The 19140-nt window shown below is 33.4% G+C and overlaps 3 protein-coding genes across 7 annotated transcripts in view; 1 reads left to right on the top strand and 2 right to left on the bottom strand.

Annotated features, from left to right (window-relative positions):
- Nucleotides 1-24: 24 nt before the first annotated feature.
- Nucleotides 25-9567, top strand: LOC135842746 (uncharacterized). Of its 4 annotated transcripts, none has more exons than XM_065360357.1 (6): nt 25-166; nt 7461-7588; nt 7749-7861; nt 8401-8520; nt 8643-8878; nt 9006-9567. In XM_065360357.1, exons 3-6 carry the CDS (start codon nt 7784-7786, stop codon nt 9415-9417), a joined length of 846 nt encoding a protein of 281 aa, XP_065216429.1. In that variant the 5' UTR covers nt 25-166; nt 7461-7588; nt 7749-7783; the 3' UTR covers nt 9418-9567. The 4 variants fall into 4 exon arrangements, with proteins under 4 accessions (XP_065216429.1, XP_065216428.1, XP_065216431.1 ...); XM_065360356.1 differs by having other exon boundaries at nt 7461-7635; XM_065360359.1 differs by having other exon boundaries at nt 7461-7635; nt 7728-7861.
- Nucleotides 2294-5142, bottom strand: LOC135842745 (uncharacterized). Its single transcript, XM_065360355.1, has 5 exons — nt 4907-5142; nt 3719-3817; nt 3361-3480; nt 3020-3255; nt 2294-2897 (listed from the first exon to the last, which is right to left on the bottom strand). Exons 2-5 carry the CDS (start codon nt 3794-3796, stop codon nt 2465-2467), a joined length of 867 nt encoding a protein of 288 aa, XP_065216427.1. The 5' UTR covers nt 3797-3817; nt 4907-5142; the 3' UTR covers nt 2294-2464.
- Nucleotides 9566-19140, bottom strand: part of uif (sushi, von Willebrand factor type A, EGF and pentraxin domain-containing protein uif) — a 106613-nt gene continuing 97038 nt past the window's right edge. Inside the window, exons 40-59 of one of the 2 annotated variants that reach the window (XM_065360338.1) lie at nt 18847-19074; nt 18626-18759; nt 18361-18554; nt 17888-18267; nt 17651-17819; nt 17335-17577; nt 17109-17241; nt 16859-17029; nt 16330-16780; nt 16083-16238; nt 15865-15979; nt 15712-15768; nt 12836-13026; nt 12574-12747; nt 12334-12485; nt 12069-12255; nt 11512-11986; nt 11227-11426; nt 11046-11150; nt 9566-10973 (exon numbers count right to left, since the gene is read on the bottom strand). In XM_065360338.1, coding sequence (XP_065216410.1) covers nt 10945-10973; nt 11046-11150; nt 11227-11426; nt 11512-11986; nt 12069-12255; nt 12334-12485; nt 12574-12747; nt 12836-13026; nt 15712-15768; nt 15865-15979; nt 16083-16238; nt 16330-16780; nt 16859-17029; nt 17109-17241; nt 17335-17577; nt 17651-17819; nt 17888-18267; nt 18361-18554; nt 18626-18759; nt 18847-19074 — 3944 coding nt within the window. In that variant the 3' untranslated portion in view covers nt 9566-10944. The remainder of the gene's footprint in view (nt 10974-11045; nt 11151-11226; nt 11427-11511; nt 11987-12068; nt 12256-12333; nt 12486-12573; nt 12748-12835; nt 13027-15711; nt 15769-15864; nt 15980-16082; nt 16239-16329; nt 16781-16858; nt 17030-17108; nt 17242-17334; nt 17578-17650; nt 17820-17887; nt 18268-18360; nt 18555-18625; nt 18760-18846; nt 19075-19140) is intronic. The other variant, XM_065360339.1, reaches the window with a different exon arrangement.

The raw sequence follows: 19140 nt of genomic DNA, 5'->3' as shown, positions 1-19140 counted from the left end.
CCATGGATTCTCGTAGTCAGAATACGGATAGGTAAGTGATAACGATTAGTCGATGATGTAATCAATTTTCTTAATTGGTTCTGCGTTGTGTTCGCGATTTTATTTGCAGATTATTTTCACAATGTTTTAACGTGATAAATGATAATATATTTGTAAAATATAGTAGGTAAGTACCTACTTAACTACCTGGGTATAAATTTTACCTACAATATTTGAACAATTTGAATATTTTCTTGTGACACACGTTTTAAAAATTAAAACGCTGAGGCTCCCAGCAACCCTTTTTCAAAGTTCGAAAAATTATTTTCTTTCGAGTGGCTTCCACAGACCGAATTGAGTTAAAACTTGGTAGGTAGATAAGGCCAAGAAACCAAAAGCGATAGTGCCATTCAAAGTCTAAATTTCAAGTAGGTAGGTAATTCGACAAAATGGAACATTCTTCAAAATTTATGTTCCTCCTTGACCAATTAGGTATCTCCACAAAAATTTACTCAAGAGTGGATCGCGAAAATCGATACATCGTTGCGATTTGAAAAACCCAGCAGAAACTTTCATTTCAAGTTGAAAGTCGTCCAAAAAAATGTTTGCCTCACAGATGTCTCTGTAGGAAAGTCAGGGGGTCTCAAAAAAAGAAGAACCTACTGTTTTTTTTCTAGTAATTATCAGGGCCGTCGAGTCCCACGTGAACCTGAGGAAAATATAATTTGGCCCTATTTCTGGGGATGAAACCGTGGAGGGGTTTTCGAGAGGAGGAGGGGGAGAAGCGTTCAACTGGAAATTTGCTGACTGATATAGCGGGAAAATACCAATTTTGGCGATTGATATCATATTCATATGATTCATAAAAATTTCCTCTTCTGTTTTGGATTTTTGGGGGCACAAATGCGATTTTTTTAAATTTTAAAACAAGAAACAAATTGACCCTGAGCGAAGTAAGGGTGGCAGTTTTTGTAAATTTGATTTCGAGAGGCCTAAAAACGATGTTTTTTTTTCAGAAAGTTGATCTCGAAAAAAACGGGGATAAGCCCTAGCGATGCGAGGGCGAAAACTGTTGAAAATTTGTAATTTTTAGAGAACTAAAAACTATTTTTATTGTGCAAGGGGTTTATATTTTGACAATTAGAATTTTATAATTTGAAATTTGAAAGACTTTTTTTCGGGTACGAAACTAAGCATTTTGGGGGGAGGGGGGTGGTTGACTAAAAATTTGCCGACTGATAGATATTACAAAAAAATACCGATTTTGCCGATTAAAACAGCGAGATTTTTCCTCCTATATCACTTTTACAGTTCTACAAAACGGTTGAAAATTTACAAATTGCTCATTTTTAAGAAGATTCATGTTTTAAAAATATTTCCTTTTCGAATACTACGCCTAAATTATGTCAAAACATTGAAAGATATCATTTCTGGAACCGAAGAAATATTTTGGAGTACTTATCTGTGGAGCCAATTTTTTAATCGTTATTGCCATTCTCTTTTCTTCCTCATGTTCAAAATATTTTTCAGTGATTCACTGATGAAGTTTTCTTCTTGCTCTTTTTTTTCAATTAAAACGTTTTTGGAATTTTGATTTAACATTGTTGGGTAGGTACCTCTCATACCTCTGAAAAAAATTTTGGACACAAAAAAATTCCCTATTCCGCCCTTCTTGCTCACAATGACTAAAAAACTTGTTTTACATACTTACTTTAATGAGTTTGAATGAAAAATGTTGATGCCACCCAAAATAATATAGGTATAGAAGAGACGCGAGTCTCGCCACATGAATTTTTTCAAAATTTTTTGGCCTCCAGGAGGGAGATATTGACTAAAAAAAATTAGAAACCGCTACATCTTCAAACCTAATTCCGGTAAGTACACAATTTTTTTCTTCTAAAATGCGTTTAGATGAGTTGTAGGTAGGTACTACTTTTGGAAATTTTTTCAAATTTTTCCTTCAGGTGAGTCATCTTTAAAAAATTGTCTCTCAAAAATGTGTTTTTTGGGTCATGGCATCGCCAAAAAAAACGTTACTTCCGGAAATTTAAATCACGCCGAAGGCTCCAAAATGTTCTAAAAGCGATTGAGTAGGCCAGTTAATGTTTTACTACAATTTTTTTTTATTTTTTTGCAAAAAGCCAAAAATCTTGACTTAGCTCTCTTTCTTTTAGGTATAGGTACTTGTGGTTCCAATCAGAAAATCAATTCACACATTTTGTATAAAATTAATTTTCAGCCAGCGCCCATTCACGGGGTGTGAGGAGAGGGGAGAAGGAGTAATTGTGGCTTAATTTTAAAAAAATAGAATACCTACTTCACTAAATTTTACTATTGCTGGATGGTAAGGTAGGCACCGTCTGGGGACAAAATTAGGGGAAAATAAAAAAATAAAAAACAAGAACAATACTTAAATACTTATACAGGTAGGTAATTCAAATTTCGCATTATTTTAATCATTGTATGTATATAATAAGGTAGCTAGTTAATTAATCATTTTACAAGAATGTGTATCATTTTTGTGAGCGGTATAATTCTTCATTTTGCACATATCCTTGAATCCTAATGAACGGAATACATGTAATGAAGCAAAATTATCATCTTCGATAAAACCACAAGGTAATATATCCTTTTCAGCAAGTCTCTTCGCAATATATTTCAGTAATAGTTTGGCATATCCTTTATTTTGGGCACTTTTCACAGTTTGCAAAGCTCCCAGAAAGCCAGTATGCGATCTGATGCATCTACTTAACAGCTCGCCTGATGTTTTACAGAATACTCCGTAAGCCGCTTCGTTGTTATAACGTATGCTGTATTTTAAGGCGTCGACGCTATAGTCGTATTTCAGTCCCCATAAATTATGAATTTCATTGGCGTGTTGATCGTTTAATGGTGCAAATTCAACTCGATCAGGGCATCTGTTATACAAAGATTGAATGTAAAACAAAGTTTGCAAAATTATCTCTCTCTCCCCCCCCCCATCCCATGCAAATTACACATGGTAGTTTTTTTTTCATAAGTATGAAAGTAATACGCTTACGTTACTTCAAGCTTCAAAGCATCCTCTTTAGGTAACGAGACAATGGTGAGAAGAAAGGACTCCATTTCTATGCCATAGTCGGATATCAGCTTTTCAGCAATTTGAGTATGTTTGCCGACAATTCCTTCGAATCGTGTCACATTTGACCAATGTATTGGTACTTTTTGCAGGGATATTTCTAAATCATTGCTATAATTATCGAATGCGTAGAAAGTAGCTGATATTCCGTTACAACCCTGTGGAAGAAATGGACATAGAGTTTCAAATTATCGAGAGAAAAATGTTAATGTGAAGGTAGGTATATGGAGATGTTTCTGGATTGAAAAGGTTACTAAACTTACTGATTTTAGAATTCCAACGAACACGCCAGTTTTCATGCTGCTTTCGGTGTACAACAAGGATATTTCCAATTGGTCATTTTTTTGCTTCCATTTGTTACAAGTTTCGATGTAGTTTATTGCCTGAAAAATTCACAGTTGGTTACCTATTTTATATCTGAAATTATGTAGTTACCTTCCTATAACAATATAAGTAGGTACGTAGATTGATCTGGCTACTCTATAAAATGAATTAAAGCAGGATTCCCAGATGAAACATCGAGGGTTGAAAAATGAATTCTATGTAGGTATTTTTCAATATTTAAATAACTCTATGTATAAAAATAGATACTACCTTCGAGTAATAAAAATGTCAACTTACAAACAATGAATAAGGTAGTTCTTTTTTAAGGACTTGGAGGAAATTAGAGACTTCCTCAGCGGGTATATCAATCAGCATTTTGACTTTGGTAAATATTTCCTGAAACAAGAAAAAAAAATCTGAAACTCTGATCGAAATTTTTCTCGTACAGCTCTGAAAAAAAAATGATAAAAACGACTCGGGCGTATTTTTTTCTTCAATTTAGGTATATTTTTCGATAAAGTGTGATGCATCCTTTTTTGCTTCCGAAAAAATATTTTTCATTTTGAAAAGTTCAATAAAATTATGAGGCAGAAATCAAGCCATGACTCCACGCCCTTTTTTGGAAAATTTTTGATATTCTCAACGCCTGGAAACCATCTAAAAACACATCAATGGAAAAAATTTTCATGCATTCATTCACAAAGTAGGTTCTTAATCCACTCATAAGTTGAAAAATTTTTCGAGTTTTTGGATCAAGTACCTGGAATTTCTAAAAATCAGACAAGTTTCAGTGCTTGGCAGTAATCCTTGGATTTGATCCATATCTCCATACTCCATCAGAAAAGCAATACTTGATCATTTCGACTCCACCCCCTCCCCGCTCTCAATATGAAAATGGAACTAGCCCCTCTCCCCCTCCCAAAAAAATTGGATACTAGATATTAAATCAGTTGTCAGTATACGACTTGACGAGTTGGGCTAGCCAACAATTTTATTGGTGGATCAAAGGAAGTTTTTTTAAATTGAAAATGAGGTACCTATTTGAATTCTTCTACAGAAACTAAGTATAAAATTTTTAAAATATCTAGATGGGTATTTTATTTTATTTTTAAATTTCATTTCTCAACTTCGGGAGCCTCTGTATAAATTAACCAGCATTATGTGGGAAGGGTTGGAAGAGGAGGAAATCGATGTATTACATTTTGGATGAAGTTTCGTCTTGAAAAAAGAATTATTTGGGAAAATTCTGGCGTAGAAACAAAGATTTTCAATATGTACCGGGAACCCTATCAATTTTTTTTTGCATGTTTTGATTTTTTTTTCAACTTGGGAAGAAGGCTCCCTTTATGATTTCTTCAGTTAAAAAAATGAAAAATAGTTAATTGCTTTCCCATCCTGAAGTACCTAACAACTTTATTAAGACGTGGGTGGAAAGTGAAAATCCTGAAAGTGTGAAATAAGAAACACTTTGGTAAATATACTTACGATTTTTTCAATGTGAAGTTTATTATAATAATTTTCATCAACTTTTTTAGGTAATTTTGAATTTAAAATCACGGAACCAAATCAGCAAATTCGACTGGTACTTAAAATTTCATATAATAGTATAGATTGCACCGACACGACAGTATTACGTTAAGTGTTCATCAAAGAACCGAAAAAATTATTAGAATACACACCCCTTGATGTAGGTATAAGTATGTGTAGCAAAGTAATCTCAAAAATCTTCCAACAACTATTAATAAGGAATAACGAAGTACCTACCTATACGAAAACTAAGTATAAAACAAACAATTATTATAATTATCTATTCGTAATCTCTCTGTGAAGCATTTCGATCATGAACATATCAGTTAGCATTTCACAAGTGTCAAAAAAACAGTTGATTACGTAATACTTAATTCGGTAGGTAGGTAGTGTATAAATGGGTACTATTGTAATGGATACTCGTACAGCTTAACTTTGATAGACTTAACTCCATAGGCGGCGAAAATGCCCGTGCTCAAGTGCTCGAGCACCACTTGAAATTTTTCCAAACATCACTTGGGAAAATCACTAGAAAAACACTCATTTTGTACCTACCTACCAATTTTGAAAAGGTGAACCTTATTTCAAGGATTTCCAATTTTCCAGCCAATGGCCATTAGTTATGTAATAGCTATCGGTTTGAGCTAGATTTTTTCAATGGCTAGAATAATACTGGCTATTATAGCTAGAAATTTTTCATTAAGCTAGTTATTGGCTGGATATTGGCAAATTTCTAGCTAAGTGAGTGACCCCTGAAAACGCTCGTACTAACAAAATCCTGAAATTCTCCCAACTTTTTACTCCCCCCCCCCAGATTTGTTCAACTAATTGATTGGTCAGATGTGAAATATGACTCCTGTTACATTTCTACTGTGAAGTACCTATATGTACTCGTTGAGAACTTTCAATTTTAAACATATCACCTTTATTATAGGCTACCTACGAGTATTAAAATTACGTAATCGGTATTAGTTTATCTTTAAAATAATTGTTTATCATGTCTTGTACTTATCACAACCGCAGAGAGCTTGAAAATTGGTAGGTACTGTACTTATTGTACCTAGTAAATAAGCGCAAATTAATTTTTTTTATTCGTTATCTCCCATTAGTGTTACGAATTACCCGAGGATAATCTCGTTAAATCGCAAATTGAGCGATTTGAACTTGCAGTTTTGCGGTCAAAAACTGTGCTCCGCGATCCGTGAATTGGGTGATTTGAGATTTTTTTGTATTCTTTATGTTTTTGATGCTTTTTACGGTATTTTTTTTGCATTTTGAACATACTCATCATTAAAATTTTTGCCCTCGCTTCGCTCAAGCTGAATAGGTACCTTTCTTCTGTTCCTAAAATGGATCTTTATGATCATATTTATGAACAATCAGGTACTTGAAAAATTGCTTGACCAAGTATAGTGAATTTTTCTCGAGTAAATTAATGAAAATCTTATACATTTATTTTTGAAATAATGATAAATCAATACTCAAGGACTCAATTTCTCAGTTTAATTTTCAAAAATTCAATATAGATAGGTAGCCTTGAAAAATTTCTTCAAAATTCACTTGACCAAGCAAAATACCTACTAACTATAAACGTGTCGTCTCCAGTTGAGTCAGTTGAGTTGGTTCGACTGAAATTTTGACAATCTAACACTCTAATTTCTTTATTGGACAATTTGAAACCCCCAAATTCGTGACTTGGCAACTCAAAAAAATGATGTTGGGAAGATTTTGGGCGATTTCAGGTGGAAAATGACACGATTCCTGCGTTTACTTATTACTTAAGTGATAAGTAAACGCAGGTGATGGAAGCTTTGTATTGAAACAATACTCAAACGCACATTTTTTCGATTGTCATTCAATTTTTCAATTTTTCAATTTTGACTGAGAATTTTTTTTCCATTTCACTTAAGTATATAAAAATATCAAACCCTCTTATTCTTGGACACCCTATATTCAGAATACAGCTGGTGTTCGTATTCATAACCTCACATTTTCAGCAGAGATTTTTTGAAAAAAACTGTGAACTTTGAGAAGGGATTGTGCCTAAAATATCAAACCGATTTTTGTGGGGTTAGTTTTATTTTCTTGGGAAACGTTCAAAAGCGCGGGTATCAAGTCGAGATATTTTTGATTTAGGCCATTTATAGCGGCTGCTATTTAGGAATTGAATGGATATTAAGTAGGTACAACTGAGTAGTAAGTAGGTACTTTAGGTACTACGAGTATATTTCAAGTTACATTTTTATTATTTCTTTCTCCTCGTCAACTATGTAATAAGTATAGTTGGTTACAATAATTTTTTAGAAACTCAAGTACTCGTATAAGAGAGATAAGAATTGACCTATCTGTTAATTGAAGTACTTTTACTTCATATGTTTTCCGCACTACAATGAGTCATTCGAAGGTTCCCACACTACAGATTCTTAGTATGTAGATGTACATCTACCTACGTGTGAATAATCACGTTTTGCTGTATGTTTAATGCGAATACAGTCATATTTTATCTTTTCAGAGCAACGGAGATTTGACAATTGGTGCATATCAGTTTAGGGCAGTCTCTGATACAGTGTAGATGTACCTATAACTGAGAACTATCGCGAACCGGTTTCAAAACATCGTTATCTACTGCTGAAGATTAAGGTATACTAATTTGTTTCTGTGTGATTTACATTCTGTAATTGAGTTAGGTAAGTTGATTAAAATTACCATAAGATCTGTGTACTTAGGTACTTAATACTTATTTCGTTAATTCATAAATTTACCAACTACATATATGTAGGTACTCATTTTTTTTTTTCAGAAAATAACGCGCAAGTACTTATCAATCAATGCAAAATGCTGATTGATATACCTGTCGAAGAAATTTCAAATTTCCTTCATGTTTTAAAAAAGGAACTGCCGCAGTCATTGTTTGTAAGTACATACCTACATTCATACTTACATTACAATATATAGGTATTCGCATTTTTCAATCTCATTAAATATTTTAGAGACCATCAATAAATAAATAGAACTGAGTGGGGAATCGATAGAGAATCCCAAAATACACAAACAGTCAACATTTCAGTTGCTGAAATTCATTTTTAAATTTTTGTCGAATTTTTGAAAATTTAAATTTGCACAAAAAAAGAGGAAAAAAACAAAATTTTTTACGAAAATGGCCTAGAAATCAGAAATTTGGTTTATGGCCTATTTTCGACCTCTCGAGTCGATTGGTGATGGTTCGCTGAATTTAATTTTCACCCTGCTTAAAGCGTTTTTTTTTATTTTATTTTATTTTATTTTTTTTTGAAAACTGCAGAATATGAAAAAATCTTGATTTTTCCCTATTTTTATCCCAAATTTAAAGATTCAAAAATTCACCAAAAATCGACAAAATGAATTTCAGCGCCTAGGTATATTTTATTAGTTCAGATGTCCGATTTTTTTTATCCATTTTATAAATTTTTCAGGCAATCAACTTTATCGAAACTTGCAATAAATGGAAGCAAAAAAATGACCAATTACAAATCTCCTTGTTGTATACTGAACGCAGCATGGAATCCGGTGTGTTTATTGGAATCATGAGATCAGTTAGTAAGCTTTGTACACTTGCCCTTGTAATCTCAAATCTGTCTCTGTACTAGCAATAAGTAAGCATGTACTTATTTTGTCCCTCAGTTAATCGAACTTTTTCTTTTATATCTTTATGCAGGGTTGCAACGGAATATTAGTTACTTTCTATGCATTCGATAGTCACGAAAATGATCTGGAAACATCTCTAAAGCATGCACCAGTGGATTGGAAAAATGTGACCGCGTTTGAATGTATTATCGAAAAACACATACCCACAGTTGAAAAGCTGATATCTGATCAATGTGTAAAAATGCGTTTTTATCCACTCACTATGGTCTCAATGCCCAAAGAGGATGCTTTAAAACTTGAAATAATGTAAGTATTTGAAAAAATTGAGTGCACAGTACCTACTTCTTTTAGACTTTTTCTAAATACGAGATACCTACTTAATTTGATCTCATTATGTACATATGAACTTAATCTGCATTTAATCTTGTGACAGATGCCCAGATGAAGTTGAATTGGCACCATTAAGAGAACAACATATTGATGAAATTTATAAAGTATGGCTTATGAAGGATACATTCCACATCGACACCTTGAGAAATAGCCTACGTTATAACGACGAAGCAGCATATGGAGTATTCTGCAAAACCTCAGGCGAACTACTAACTAGATGTCTCAGATCCCATTCTGGTTTCTTGATAGCTTTACAAACAGTGGAAAAGGCCCATAATAAAGGATATGCTAGACTGTTACTGAAATATGTCGCTAAGAATATGGCTGAAAGGGATATATTACCTTGTAGTTATACGGCTGATTTTAATCAAACTGCGTTGCACGTGTTTCAATCAACAGGATATAAGGAGATGTGCAAAATGAGAAATTATTGTTTAGCAGAATATTATACATGAAAATATATACCTATTCTGAATGTAGTAGCATTGCGCAAATCATGTATTAATTGAATAAGTATACAATGTAATGCATTTAAAGGGTTTTTTTCATGTTTCTAGGTACGCAATTGAAGCAAACCAAGGAAATAAATAAATAACCACAACGTATTTTCGAATATTTAATTTTTTGGTACAACCGATTTTGTTAAAAAAGACAAAATACTGTAAACAAAGGAAACTACATAATTATTCGTTAATGATAATAAATTATGATCGGAGTGATGAAAAAACAATTCATAACGTTGCTTCAAACACAACAAAAATATTATTCAAAAAATTAATCATAATCACATCTTACAACAAAAACATTTTTTTTTCGGTTTCCAGTATTTTGTTTTTTCCAACAAATGGCGGTATCATTTTTCACTTGGTACAATATAACAAATAAAACTTTTTGTTTAAAAAAAATCGTAATAAAAATTTTAAAAAATGGAAACATAATTAAATTAAAAATAAAAATTACAATAACGCAAGTAAAAATTCGCGTCGTTGAAAAATAAATAAAAATATTGAAATAAAAAACGAAATTATCGCGATATTCATATGTACGTATAAATGAAATACACATCAATAATAAAATAAAATTTAAAAAATGAGTAAAAAAAATGCATGTAAAAAAGTCGCCATACAAATCTCACACAGATAATATAATAAACAAAAAAGGAAGCTAAAATAAAATTAGCTTCAACAGCAGTAATGAAACTGTAGTAAAATTTTGTTCTAATATTAAGTAGAACTTATATTATTATCAAATCAATAGTACAAAATTCACGTTTTTTTAAAAAACCAATCAATAATGCGAATGCATCATTAGAATCTACCTACATACCTAGTGATTGGTTTTTTTTTCTTCAAAAAGCAATTTGAAAGAACACTAAGTTGATTTTTTGGTCAAATCAATATTTATCACAAGCGTAGGAGTAAAAAAAAAAAGAATAATTCTATGTACAAATTATTAAAATTAAGTACACATAAAATATCGTGAGAAATTCACGATATTAAATTGAAAATAAATAAAATCTAAAAGTCTTTAGTACCAGCAATTTTGACTCAATAAAACTGATTGAACAATTTAGTATTTCAGAACGTTCAAACGAGCCAGAATTGCTGACTTAATGAAAAAATTATTACTAATAAAATAAACTAAAGCTGATTCGATTAATATTTTACGTCGTTGTACATTCGTAATTTAGTACCTACTCTAATTTTGGAACAATATTTCTCGAAAAGAAAACATCTCTAATCAATAAATTCATTTCTATAATCTAATAATACTTTTTAAAAGGTGGACACTACTTTAAAAAAGAAAAAAAAATTGAAAAAAAACGAAAAAAAAAGAAAAAACAAAACAAAAAACTTATCAAAAGCTTAAGTATATAAAAATGATTAAATATAAAATATGAGCACGAAGGTAATCATAAAAATATACAAATTAAAAAAAAAATCAATAAAATGACTTCAAATTGTATTTATACACTATCTTCATCAATGGTCACTTTCGCTGTCGCTTTTATCTAAAAATATTAATACAATTCAAATTAGAAAAAAATTGAAACCGAGTTTCTAGAAAATGACCAAATATTTACCTTTTTTTCCTGGGTAAGCGTGACGTTTCAATCGATCGTATAGATCATCTTTATTACCATAAATACTGGCGACACTGTTATTCATTTTTCCGCTATGCAGCGTTTCTGAAACGAAATTCAAACGAAATGAGATTCTCCACACGTACAAAATATTTCTTTCATTAAACCAGGCACTACCAACCTTTCATATAAGTTTCATTATAATAATTAGGCATTTCCCAGCCATCCTCTTCGTCATCGTAATAATGAGCATAAGTTGAATGGTGAGACGGAGCAATGGATTCGGCATAAGGAGCAGCTCCGTAATAGAAATTGACTTGAGAACCAGTTTGATCGTTCGTCTGAGCGATTAATTTCTTCGGTTCTTTTCTAGGCTCAGATCTGGAATTTCGAAGAAAAAAAATTAATACATCGTTAAAGTCCTTCGAGGACGCTTTCTCAATAACTCGAGTATATGAATAGGTACCTTGCACAAATCATCCATACAAACAGGGCGATAATAATTAAAAATATGACTATAGCGGCGATGCCTCCGGCTATATAAGCGAAATCTGATTTATCTTCGCAATGAGTACCGATGAAAGATCCAACGCATCGGCAGCTCGGATTTCCTCGAATGTCCTTAACGCAAGTACCCTTATTTTCGCAAAAACCTTCGCATAAATCGTTGCAGTAAGTGCCAGTACCGTTGAAACCGGGTTTACATTCGCACTTGAACTCGCTGGTATCAGGTATGAGCAAACAATGAGCGTTTTTATCACAGTGGATTTCTGATGATCTGGTTTCGCAAGGATTCCAGCAATCTGATTTATTAGTTGATGAGATTCCTTTGGTACTGGTATTTGGAGGACATGGTACACAACTGGTTTGTTGAGCGTTTGGTTGATACGTTCCTTTTTTACATGGTACGCAAGAGTTTAGAGTGCCGTTCAAGAAGGTACCTGAGAATATACAAAAAAAAAGAATGAATATTTTGCAAATACAAAAGCACAATACATTCTTTATGATTTTATCGATATTTACCAGGAGTACAGATAGGTAATGAACATTCTTCAACGGTGTTAGCTCCAGTTTTAGGTGTAGTCCTGCCAACAGGACAGCTTTGACAAGCTGATTCAACACCTTGGGTTCTATAAGTTCCTCTAGGACAAGGTTCGCAATCGCCTTGTAAGGCCAATTGCATACCACTGGCACATTCGTCTCTACATTCCTGCGTAAAAATATTTGCATTAATATTAGTGAATTTCAAATTCAGATACGAGATTATTTCTCAATTTGAGCTCATTACTTCTTGCGAAACAGCTTCGGTTGTTCTGGTTGTTTTACCCAATCCACAGAGTAGACATTTGAAACTGCCTTCGTTTGGTTGGAAGAATCCATGTCCACAGCTGCGGCATAATCCAGCCTCATCGTCGTAATATTTACCAGGAGGACAGCGTTCTAAAACAAGAATCATTTTTTTATTGTAACAAACAATGCATAGGTATGGTGCCAGGTAGGTTATGAATTTATAGAACGATTTCCTTACCTTTACATTGAGAAGCGCTGCGAGCTCCGATATCAATGGTAACTCCAGGTCGGCCAGCAATTGTTGGACAAACCGTACATTGCATTTGACCTGTTTCACTTTGGTATGTACCGGTGGGACAAGGTATACATTTCTCTTCATCTTTATCGTAATATGTTCCGACAGAACAGGGCACTGAAAAGAAATAAAATCATAGCTGAGTATACGGATTTTTACCAAAATTTTAAAAAAAATACTCGGTGGAAAGGGGAGGGAAACTTACCACAATCAGGAGCCATCACAATTTCACCGGCAGGACAAGCGTAATCTGAGTCTAAGGTTAACGATGCTGGATCTGGTACTGTGTTTGGTAATATGTCGTGTACGTCGAATTGATCTTCTTCTAGAATTAATTTTTCCAGTAAAGTTTGTACACTGGAACGCTGATTCGAATTCAAATTCAGAACAGGATCGCTGTAAAAAGCAGAACGAGTTTAGTGCTTTAATTCATAACGAAAATATTTACGAAACGAAAACGCAGAGCATATAGATACAGTTTTACATGGTAAATGCTAAAGCAAATTAATAAGTATGGTTATTTGATTATTCATTTGTAATTGGATGATATGTAAAAAGCTTCAGAAAAAGATTAGAAATTCAAAGCTAAGTTCACAATACTACAATAAGTTAACTACATTTTGTTATAGAGAGAAGTCCACTCGAGTTTTATTATTGTTTGGGTACAGCACAAGTACTTTCATGCCATATTTATTCACAAATTAAACAACTTCTACAAAAACAATTATTGAGCATTTCTGAAAAATTCCTAGTGTAAAATTGGATTATTATTTTAGAGATTTTTGAAAAAGCGCAGTGCAACTTATCAAAAATTAGGTATGCTTATTTCAACATACCAACGAAAACGTTTTTTGAACAATTTTAAAGAATTCTGAGGCCAAAATTGGGCATGATTTCTCAGACTTTTAAAAAATGATCAAAAGATGTCAAAATTTTTTAAAGCATTTTATGAACATTTTTGAAGAATTTTCATGCCAAAATTTGACCTTTTTTAAGGGTTTTTGAAAAAAAAAGTGTCGTGAGAATTTCTGGTTGAAAACTTGAGTATTTTTTTGTAATTATAACCTATCAAAAGTGAGTTGAATTTTTGCGAAAAATTTCAAAATTTCAACAAAAACGTTTTCAAAGCACTTTTTGAAGAACTTATTTCAACTCACAATTGGGCAATGAATTCACCGATTTCTGGGAAATGTGTCTTGTGAAGTTGTGACTGTCAAAGTAGTTCAAAATTTCGACAGAAAATCAAAATTTTCTATCAAAATTTTTTTCAGCATTTTTGAAGAATTTCAAGACTGAAATTCGTCCTGATTTTTAGGGTTTTCAAAAAAGTATAAATCGACCATTCAAAATGATTTGATTTGGCAATAAATTCCAAAATTTGTCATGATATTCCTGTATTTCTGAAAAGGGTGTCATGCGACCTATCAAAAGAGGTCACAATTGCGACCGAAATTCAAAATTTTCTAATAAAACTTTTTTGAGCATTATTGAAAACATTTGAGTCTATGTCATGATTTTTAGGATTTCTGAAAAATGTATCAAGCAGCCAATAAAAATGAGTCAAAATTTCTGCAGAAACTCGAAAATTTCTATCGAATCTTTTTTTGAACATTTTTGAAGAATTTCAAGTCGGAAATTTGTCATTATTTTCAGGATTTTTGAAAAACGATGTAATGAGACCTATCAAAATAGGTAGGTATGTTGAAATTTTGACTAAAAATCAAAAACTGGATTTTGATTTTTGGAATTTTTGAAAAAATGTCACGAGTATTTTGAATCATTTTTTTGTTTGGTTCCAAGTCTACAGAAATTCTTTATTGATTTTTCAAAAATATTCCAATGCATAACTGTTTAAATAGCTACTAACATAAGCTAAAATTTTTCAAAAATACTCAAAAAAGTATTTTCAAAAAAAATTGTGACAAATTTAAGGCTCAAAATTCTTCAAAACCACACAAAAAAAATGTTGATAGAAATATTTTATTTTTACCAAGGTTTTATAACCCATCTTGATGAGTTGCATATCGCTTTTTTTTAAAAATCCTGAAAAATATGTCCCAATTTTGGGCTTAAAATCATCCAAAAAATGATCAAAAAATATGTACTTACTTACTAGTTACTTGTGAAAATAATTCGAATTTTTTGCAAAATTTTAATCCTTTTAATAGATTGCATGATATTTTTTCAAAAATTCCCAAAGTCATAACCCAATTTTTGGCTCAAAAATTCTTCAAAACTGCTCAAAAATGATTTTTGTTGAAGTATTCGAGTTCCTCGCGAAATTCCAACACATTTTGATAGGTCGCAAGGACACTTTTGAATAATTTTACAACAGTTCATTTTCACTCAAAATTGGAGGGGGAGGGGGTGCGACTTTTGAATTTGACTGCATCTGACTGTAAGAGCCATTTTTGGCGAAATTTGATCCAATGGACGTGGAACGAACTCATTCATGTTGTGGATATGATTTTTTTATGACGATGACGTAACCATTTTTGTGCTAAATTTGCCTAAAAATCACACTTGAGTTGAGGGTACCAGAGCGAGCCCAATAATTATGTAACTGACCAACTGAAGTAAAAATACATGTATGGAGTGTGGGGAGTGTCCAGTACTGTCCTAAATTTATTGGGGGGGGGGGTCCGAATCATTTTAAAAATGGGGGTTTTGGAGCTCCACCCTATATAGTGCAACTGCAATAATCCAAAATAAACCCTTTTTTTACGTTTTAGACCCATATCTACAAACAGACAAGTGAATTTTTTAGACTACAAAAATGCAACCCAAAATTCGATCTCTAGAACATTTTTCGACACTTCGACAGTTCGTAACTTGAGTGTATTTCACATAATCCCCCCCCCCCCCCTTGAAAACTAATATGTAACGTGGATTGATATCATCTTAAGAATGAAAATATTACTCTTGCTTCTGCCATACGGATTATTAGCGTTATTGGATGTTAAAGTCATTACAATGTTAAAAGTACATAGAGATGGGCAAGCAAGATTTCAGAGATTTAGATAAATCTACGCTGTTTGTTAGTACAAGGGCATTCGATTCGATTTTTTCAACCTGACTTACTTCATTGCGGGGAAAGATATATGGATACCATAAGTATCACCAGTTTGACGTTTTTCCCTATAAAATAGATTTTTAAAAATTTCAAATTATATAACTATAGTGCAACATACTGGAAATGAGTGATTAATTGGTTTAAATATTCGCAATACATACCTTCGGACTGGTAACGAAGTTGAAACTTGGTAAGATTGTCCAGAGTCGATGGCAGATCGTGTTGAACGGTGTTCACATTTCACTTCGATGTTCAAATCTTTACATTCTCTGGTACCTGAACATTCGATTATACGATAATTAATCATTAATATTGGTGCAAAATAATTATATCGAATATGGTACCAAAAAAAAAAAAACTGAATAAATGATTAATTTACCTTTCAGCGAATAAGAACAGAAGTTCCATTCCCTATTTAGAGCATTGATCGCAGCTCGAACTTTCTGCCTTAGAACACCTTGTCCAGCATCATTACATAATACTGACGTAGGGAACTTCATACCAACCTTGAATACCCTTTGGGCAGGTTTCGATTCTAAATGACATTTTTTTAAAAATAATTAATTAAAAAAATTTCTAAAATAGATAAAAACATTCTAGGAGGTTGAAAAATCTCAAAAACTTACGAGAACAAGCAGGATACACCAGAGGCAAATTAGGATTGGTGGTAGGACGCCAGAATCCTTCGGCTCCGCACGTATAGAATTTAGGAACTTGTTCGGAGAAGCTTAATCCAACGTTACATTTAATATCGCAAACCTTGAATTGACCACCATATCCCCAGTCTTTGCAGTTTTGCGTACCCCCAATAGGATCAGCCAAAGGTGGACAGAATTCAGCCAATACGTAAATTTTGAAAGAGCACGTTGCTGTATTTCCTAATGCGTCGAATGCCACATAAACGACGTGATAATTTCCCCACATTAGTATCTGGCCCGGATGATGGCCACTTTTTTCTTCGATTCTGACTACACCGACGTTGTCGCTGAATTTTGGCTCGTCCCAAACCACAATAGCAGAGCCATTCTTGGTAATAACCCACAGATCGCCTGGGCAGTATTCAACTTTGGGTGGTATCTGCGAATTTTCAGGAAATGTTGGGTATGAATTCTTCAAGAATAATGATCAATTTGAATAAGTGTGAAGTTTAATTACCTTATCTTGAATCATTTGGTCGCACTGAGGTCCGGTATAACCAGCAGGACAGATATGTTGACTGCATTGTGATGGAACAATTCGTTCTACTCCTCCTTGAATGTCATCGTATCCTGCCCACGTTAATACTAATCCTGGATATAATACTGGTTCTGTTCTGCAATCTCTCACCTGAAAAAAAAATGACTATCAGAACACCAAATCTAGGCTACTACAAGATTATAATATTTTCATAGGAAATATTACATACTTGTTTTTGAATTTCATTGGTGAAATCAAGAGCTCTGCCCCAAATTTGAACTTTGCTCAAATGACCTTCGAAACCTAATTCTGTATACGATTTTACACTGTCTGGCTGCGGTTTTCCCAACACAACCCAACCACTGAATAGAAAATTGAACAAATTAATTAGTCAAGTATTCAAAAACATCCAGATTGTACCTCATGTAGAGATGAATAAATAGGTAGGTACGTACAATTCAGGTAATTTCTTTCCTGTTCCATATCCTTCTGTTTTACTAGCAATCAAACCTTCTGTAATCAATGTCAATACACCTTGATGCCAGACGATAGCTACATGATGCCATTGACCATCATTGATAGTTGCATATTCGTGGAATCCTAAGAAAACATCTTGGATTTCAGGGAATAGAGAGACTTGAACTCCACTGGAATGAGCTTGCACCAAAACGCGACGATTGTTGACAAGATGACCAGTTCTGAGAAAACAGATTCACTTCGAATGAGCAATTCCTTTTCAAAATTCTGAATTTGCAAATTCCTGGTACTTACCCAACATTATAGAGTGTGAAGAAAATGCCATCTTCATCGCGACGAGAGAACTGAACCCACATGGCAATGGTTAAACTCTGCCTATTTCCTTCAAATCTGAAGGGCACCGATAAAGCAACAGAACTATAGTCGGCTTCAGGGAAACTCAAATCATAATCGACTTGAATTGCTGTAAAATGCATAAATTTATAGAAACACAATAGGAATCAATTTGCAAACAAAATTTTTGACACCAACGTTTTCGGCAGTCTTCGCCAGTCAAATTGAAAGGACATTGGCAGTAGAATTTGTCAGTTAAATCGATACAAGTGGCAGTAGGAGGACACGAGTTTTCTTTACAGTCGATAATATCTTCTTCGCAGTTCTTGCCGGTGAATCCAGCTGGACATATGCAGTTGTAACCAGCACCGTTGTCAACACAAGTAGCTCCATTTTGACAAACGTTAGCTTGACAAGCATCGAATTCGTATTGACAACCGACTCCGGCGTAGTCAGAAGAGCAGGTACAGTTGAGGCCTGAACCAAAATCTTGGCATTTGCCTCCATGCATACAGGGATTTCCAATACACCGTTCGGGAGCTGTTTCACATTGTTTGCCATCAGTTCCAGAAGGACATCTGCAATGTGGAACAAACAATAATGTATCTATCGTGTTTTCTTCCATCTTCTTTTTCAATCCCCAGACTAAAGTATGTATTTTTAATACTTACACACAGAAGTAATCTTGGAATAGATTAATACAACGAGCATCATTGAGACATGGCTTGCTTTGACATGAACTAATGTCTATTTCACAGTTGCCTCCTGTCCATCCAGGTGGGCACTTGCAAGTGTATTTATTCACTTCGTCGACACATTTACCATTATTCATGCAAGGTTTGGAAGAACAATCGTCGATATTTTCCTGTAATCAGAATTATTCATTTCAACATCCTCTTTTGAATTCTGAGATCATGAAAGAATGGAATTACATACATCGCAGAGTTCTCCACTATATCCAGGATGGCACACACATTTGAATTTATTATCTAAATCTAAACATCTCTCTGTACCTTCTGGACTGCATGGATCGCTCAAACATTCATCGATTTCAGCCTCACATTGTATACCTGTGGGACAGAAGTTATTCCAATTTTAGTTTTCAAGATTTCAGACCCAAGTTGCAAGTGCTTTTGATTAAACAATACTATACATACCAACAAATCCTGGTCTGCAACTACATACAAAACCATCCAACATATCGAGACAAGATCCTCCATTTTGACAAGGATGTGAAGCACAGTCATTGATCAAATGTTGGCATCTCTTTCCAGTATAGTATACGTCACATGTGCATTTGAAATCATTCACCAAATCGGTACATTCGCCTCCATTCATGCAAGGATTATTTTCACATTCGTCAATATTTATTTCGCAGTTTGGTCCTAAAATTCAAAATGACAAATCCAGTATATCATCTGCAGCATAAGTATGGTAGTTGTTCAGCTTGA

Source organism: Planococcus citri, chromosome 4 (genome assembly GCF_950023065.1).
Source record: "Planococcus citri chromosome 4, ihPlaCitr1.1, whole genome shotgun sequence".
In the NCBI taxonomy this organism is placed as follows: Eukaryota; Metazoa; Arthropoda; class Insecta; order Hemiptera; family Pseudococcidae; genus Planococcus; species Planococcus citri.
The sequence above is the reverse complement of the archived record's forward strand: the minus strand, read 5'-3'. Positions and strand labels throughout refer to the sequence as shown.

What these genes read in the sequence shown, in the direction of transcription:
- LOC135842745 (XM_065360355.1), bottom strand. Translation starts at nt 3,796, where the DNA reads ATGCTGATTGATATACCCGCTGAGGAAGTCTCTAATTTCCTCCAAGTC. An exon ending in TCGTTGGAATTCTAAAATCA is followed by an intron (nt 3,256 to 3,360) that starts GTAAGTTTAGTA and finishes TTTCTTCCACAG; the next exon opens with GGTTGTAACGGAATATCAGC. An exon ending in GCTTTGAAGCTTGAAGTAAC is followed by an intron (nt 2,898 to 3,019) that starts GTAAGCGTATTA and finishes TTTGTATAACAG; the next exon opens with ATGCCCTGATCGAGTTGAAT.
- LOC135842746 (XM_065360357.1), top strand. Translation starts at nt 7,784, where the DNA reads ATGCTGATTGATATACCTGTCGAAGAAATTTCAAATTTCCTTCATGTT. An exon ending in AACTGCCGCAGTCATTGTTT is followed by an intron (nt 7,862 to 8,400) that starts GTAAGTACATAC and finishes TAAATTTTTCAG; the next exon opens with GCAATCAACTTTATCGAAAC. An exon ending in GCTTTAAAACTTGAAATAAT is followed by an intron (nt 8,879 to 9,005) that starts GTAAGTATTTGA and finishes ATCTTGTGACAG; the next exon opens with ATGCCCAGATGAAGTTGAAT.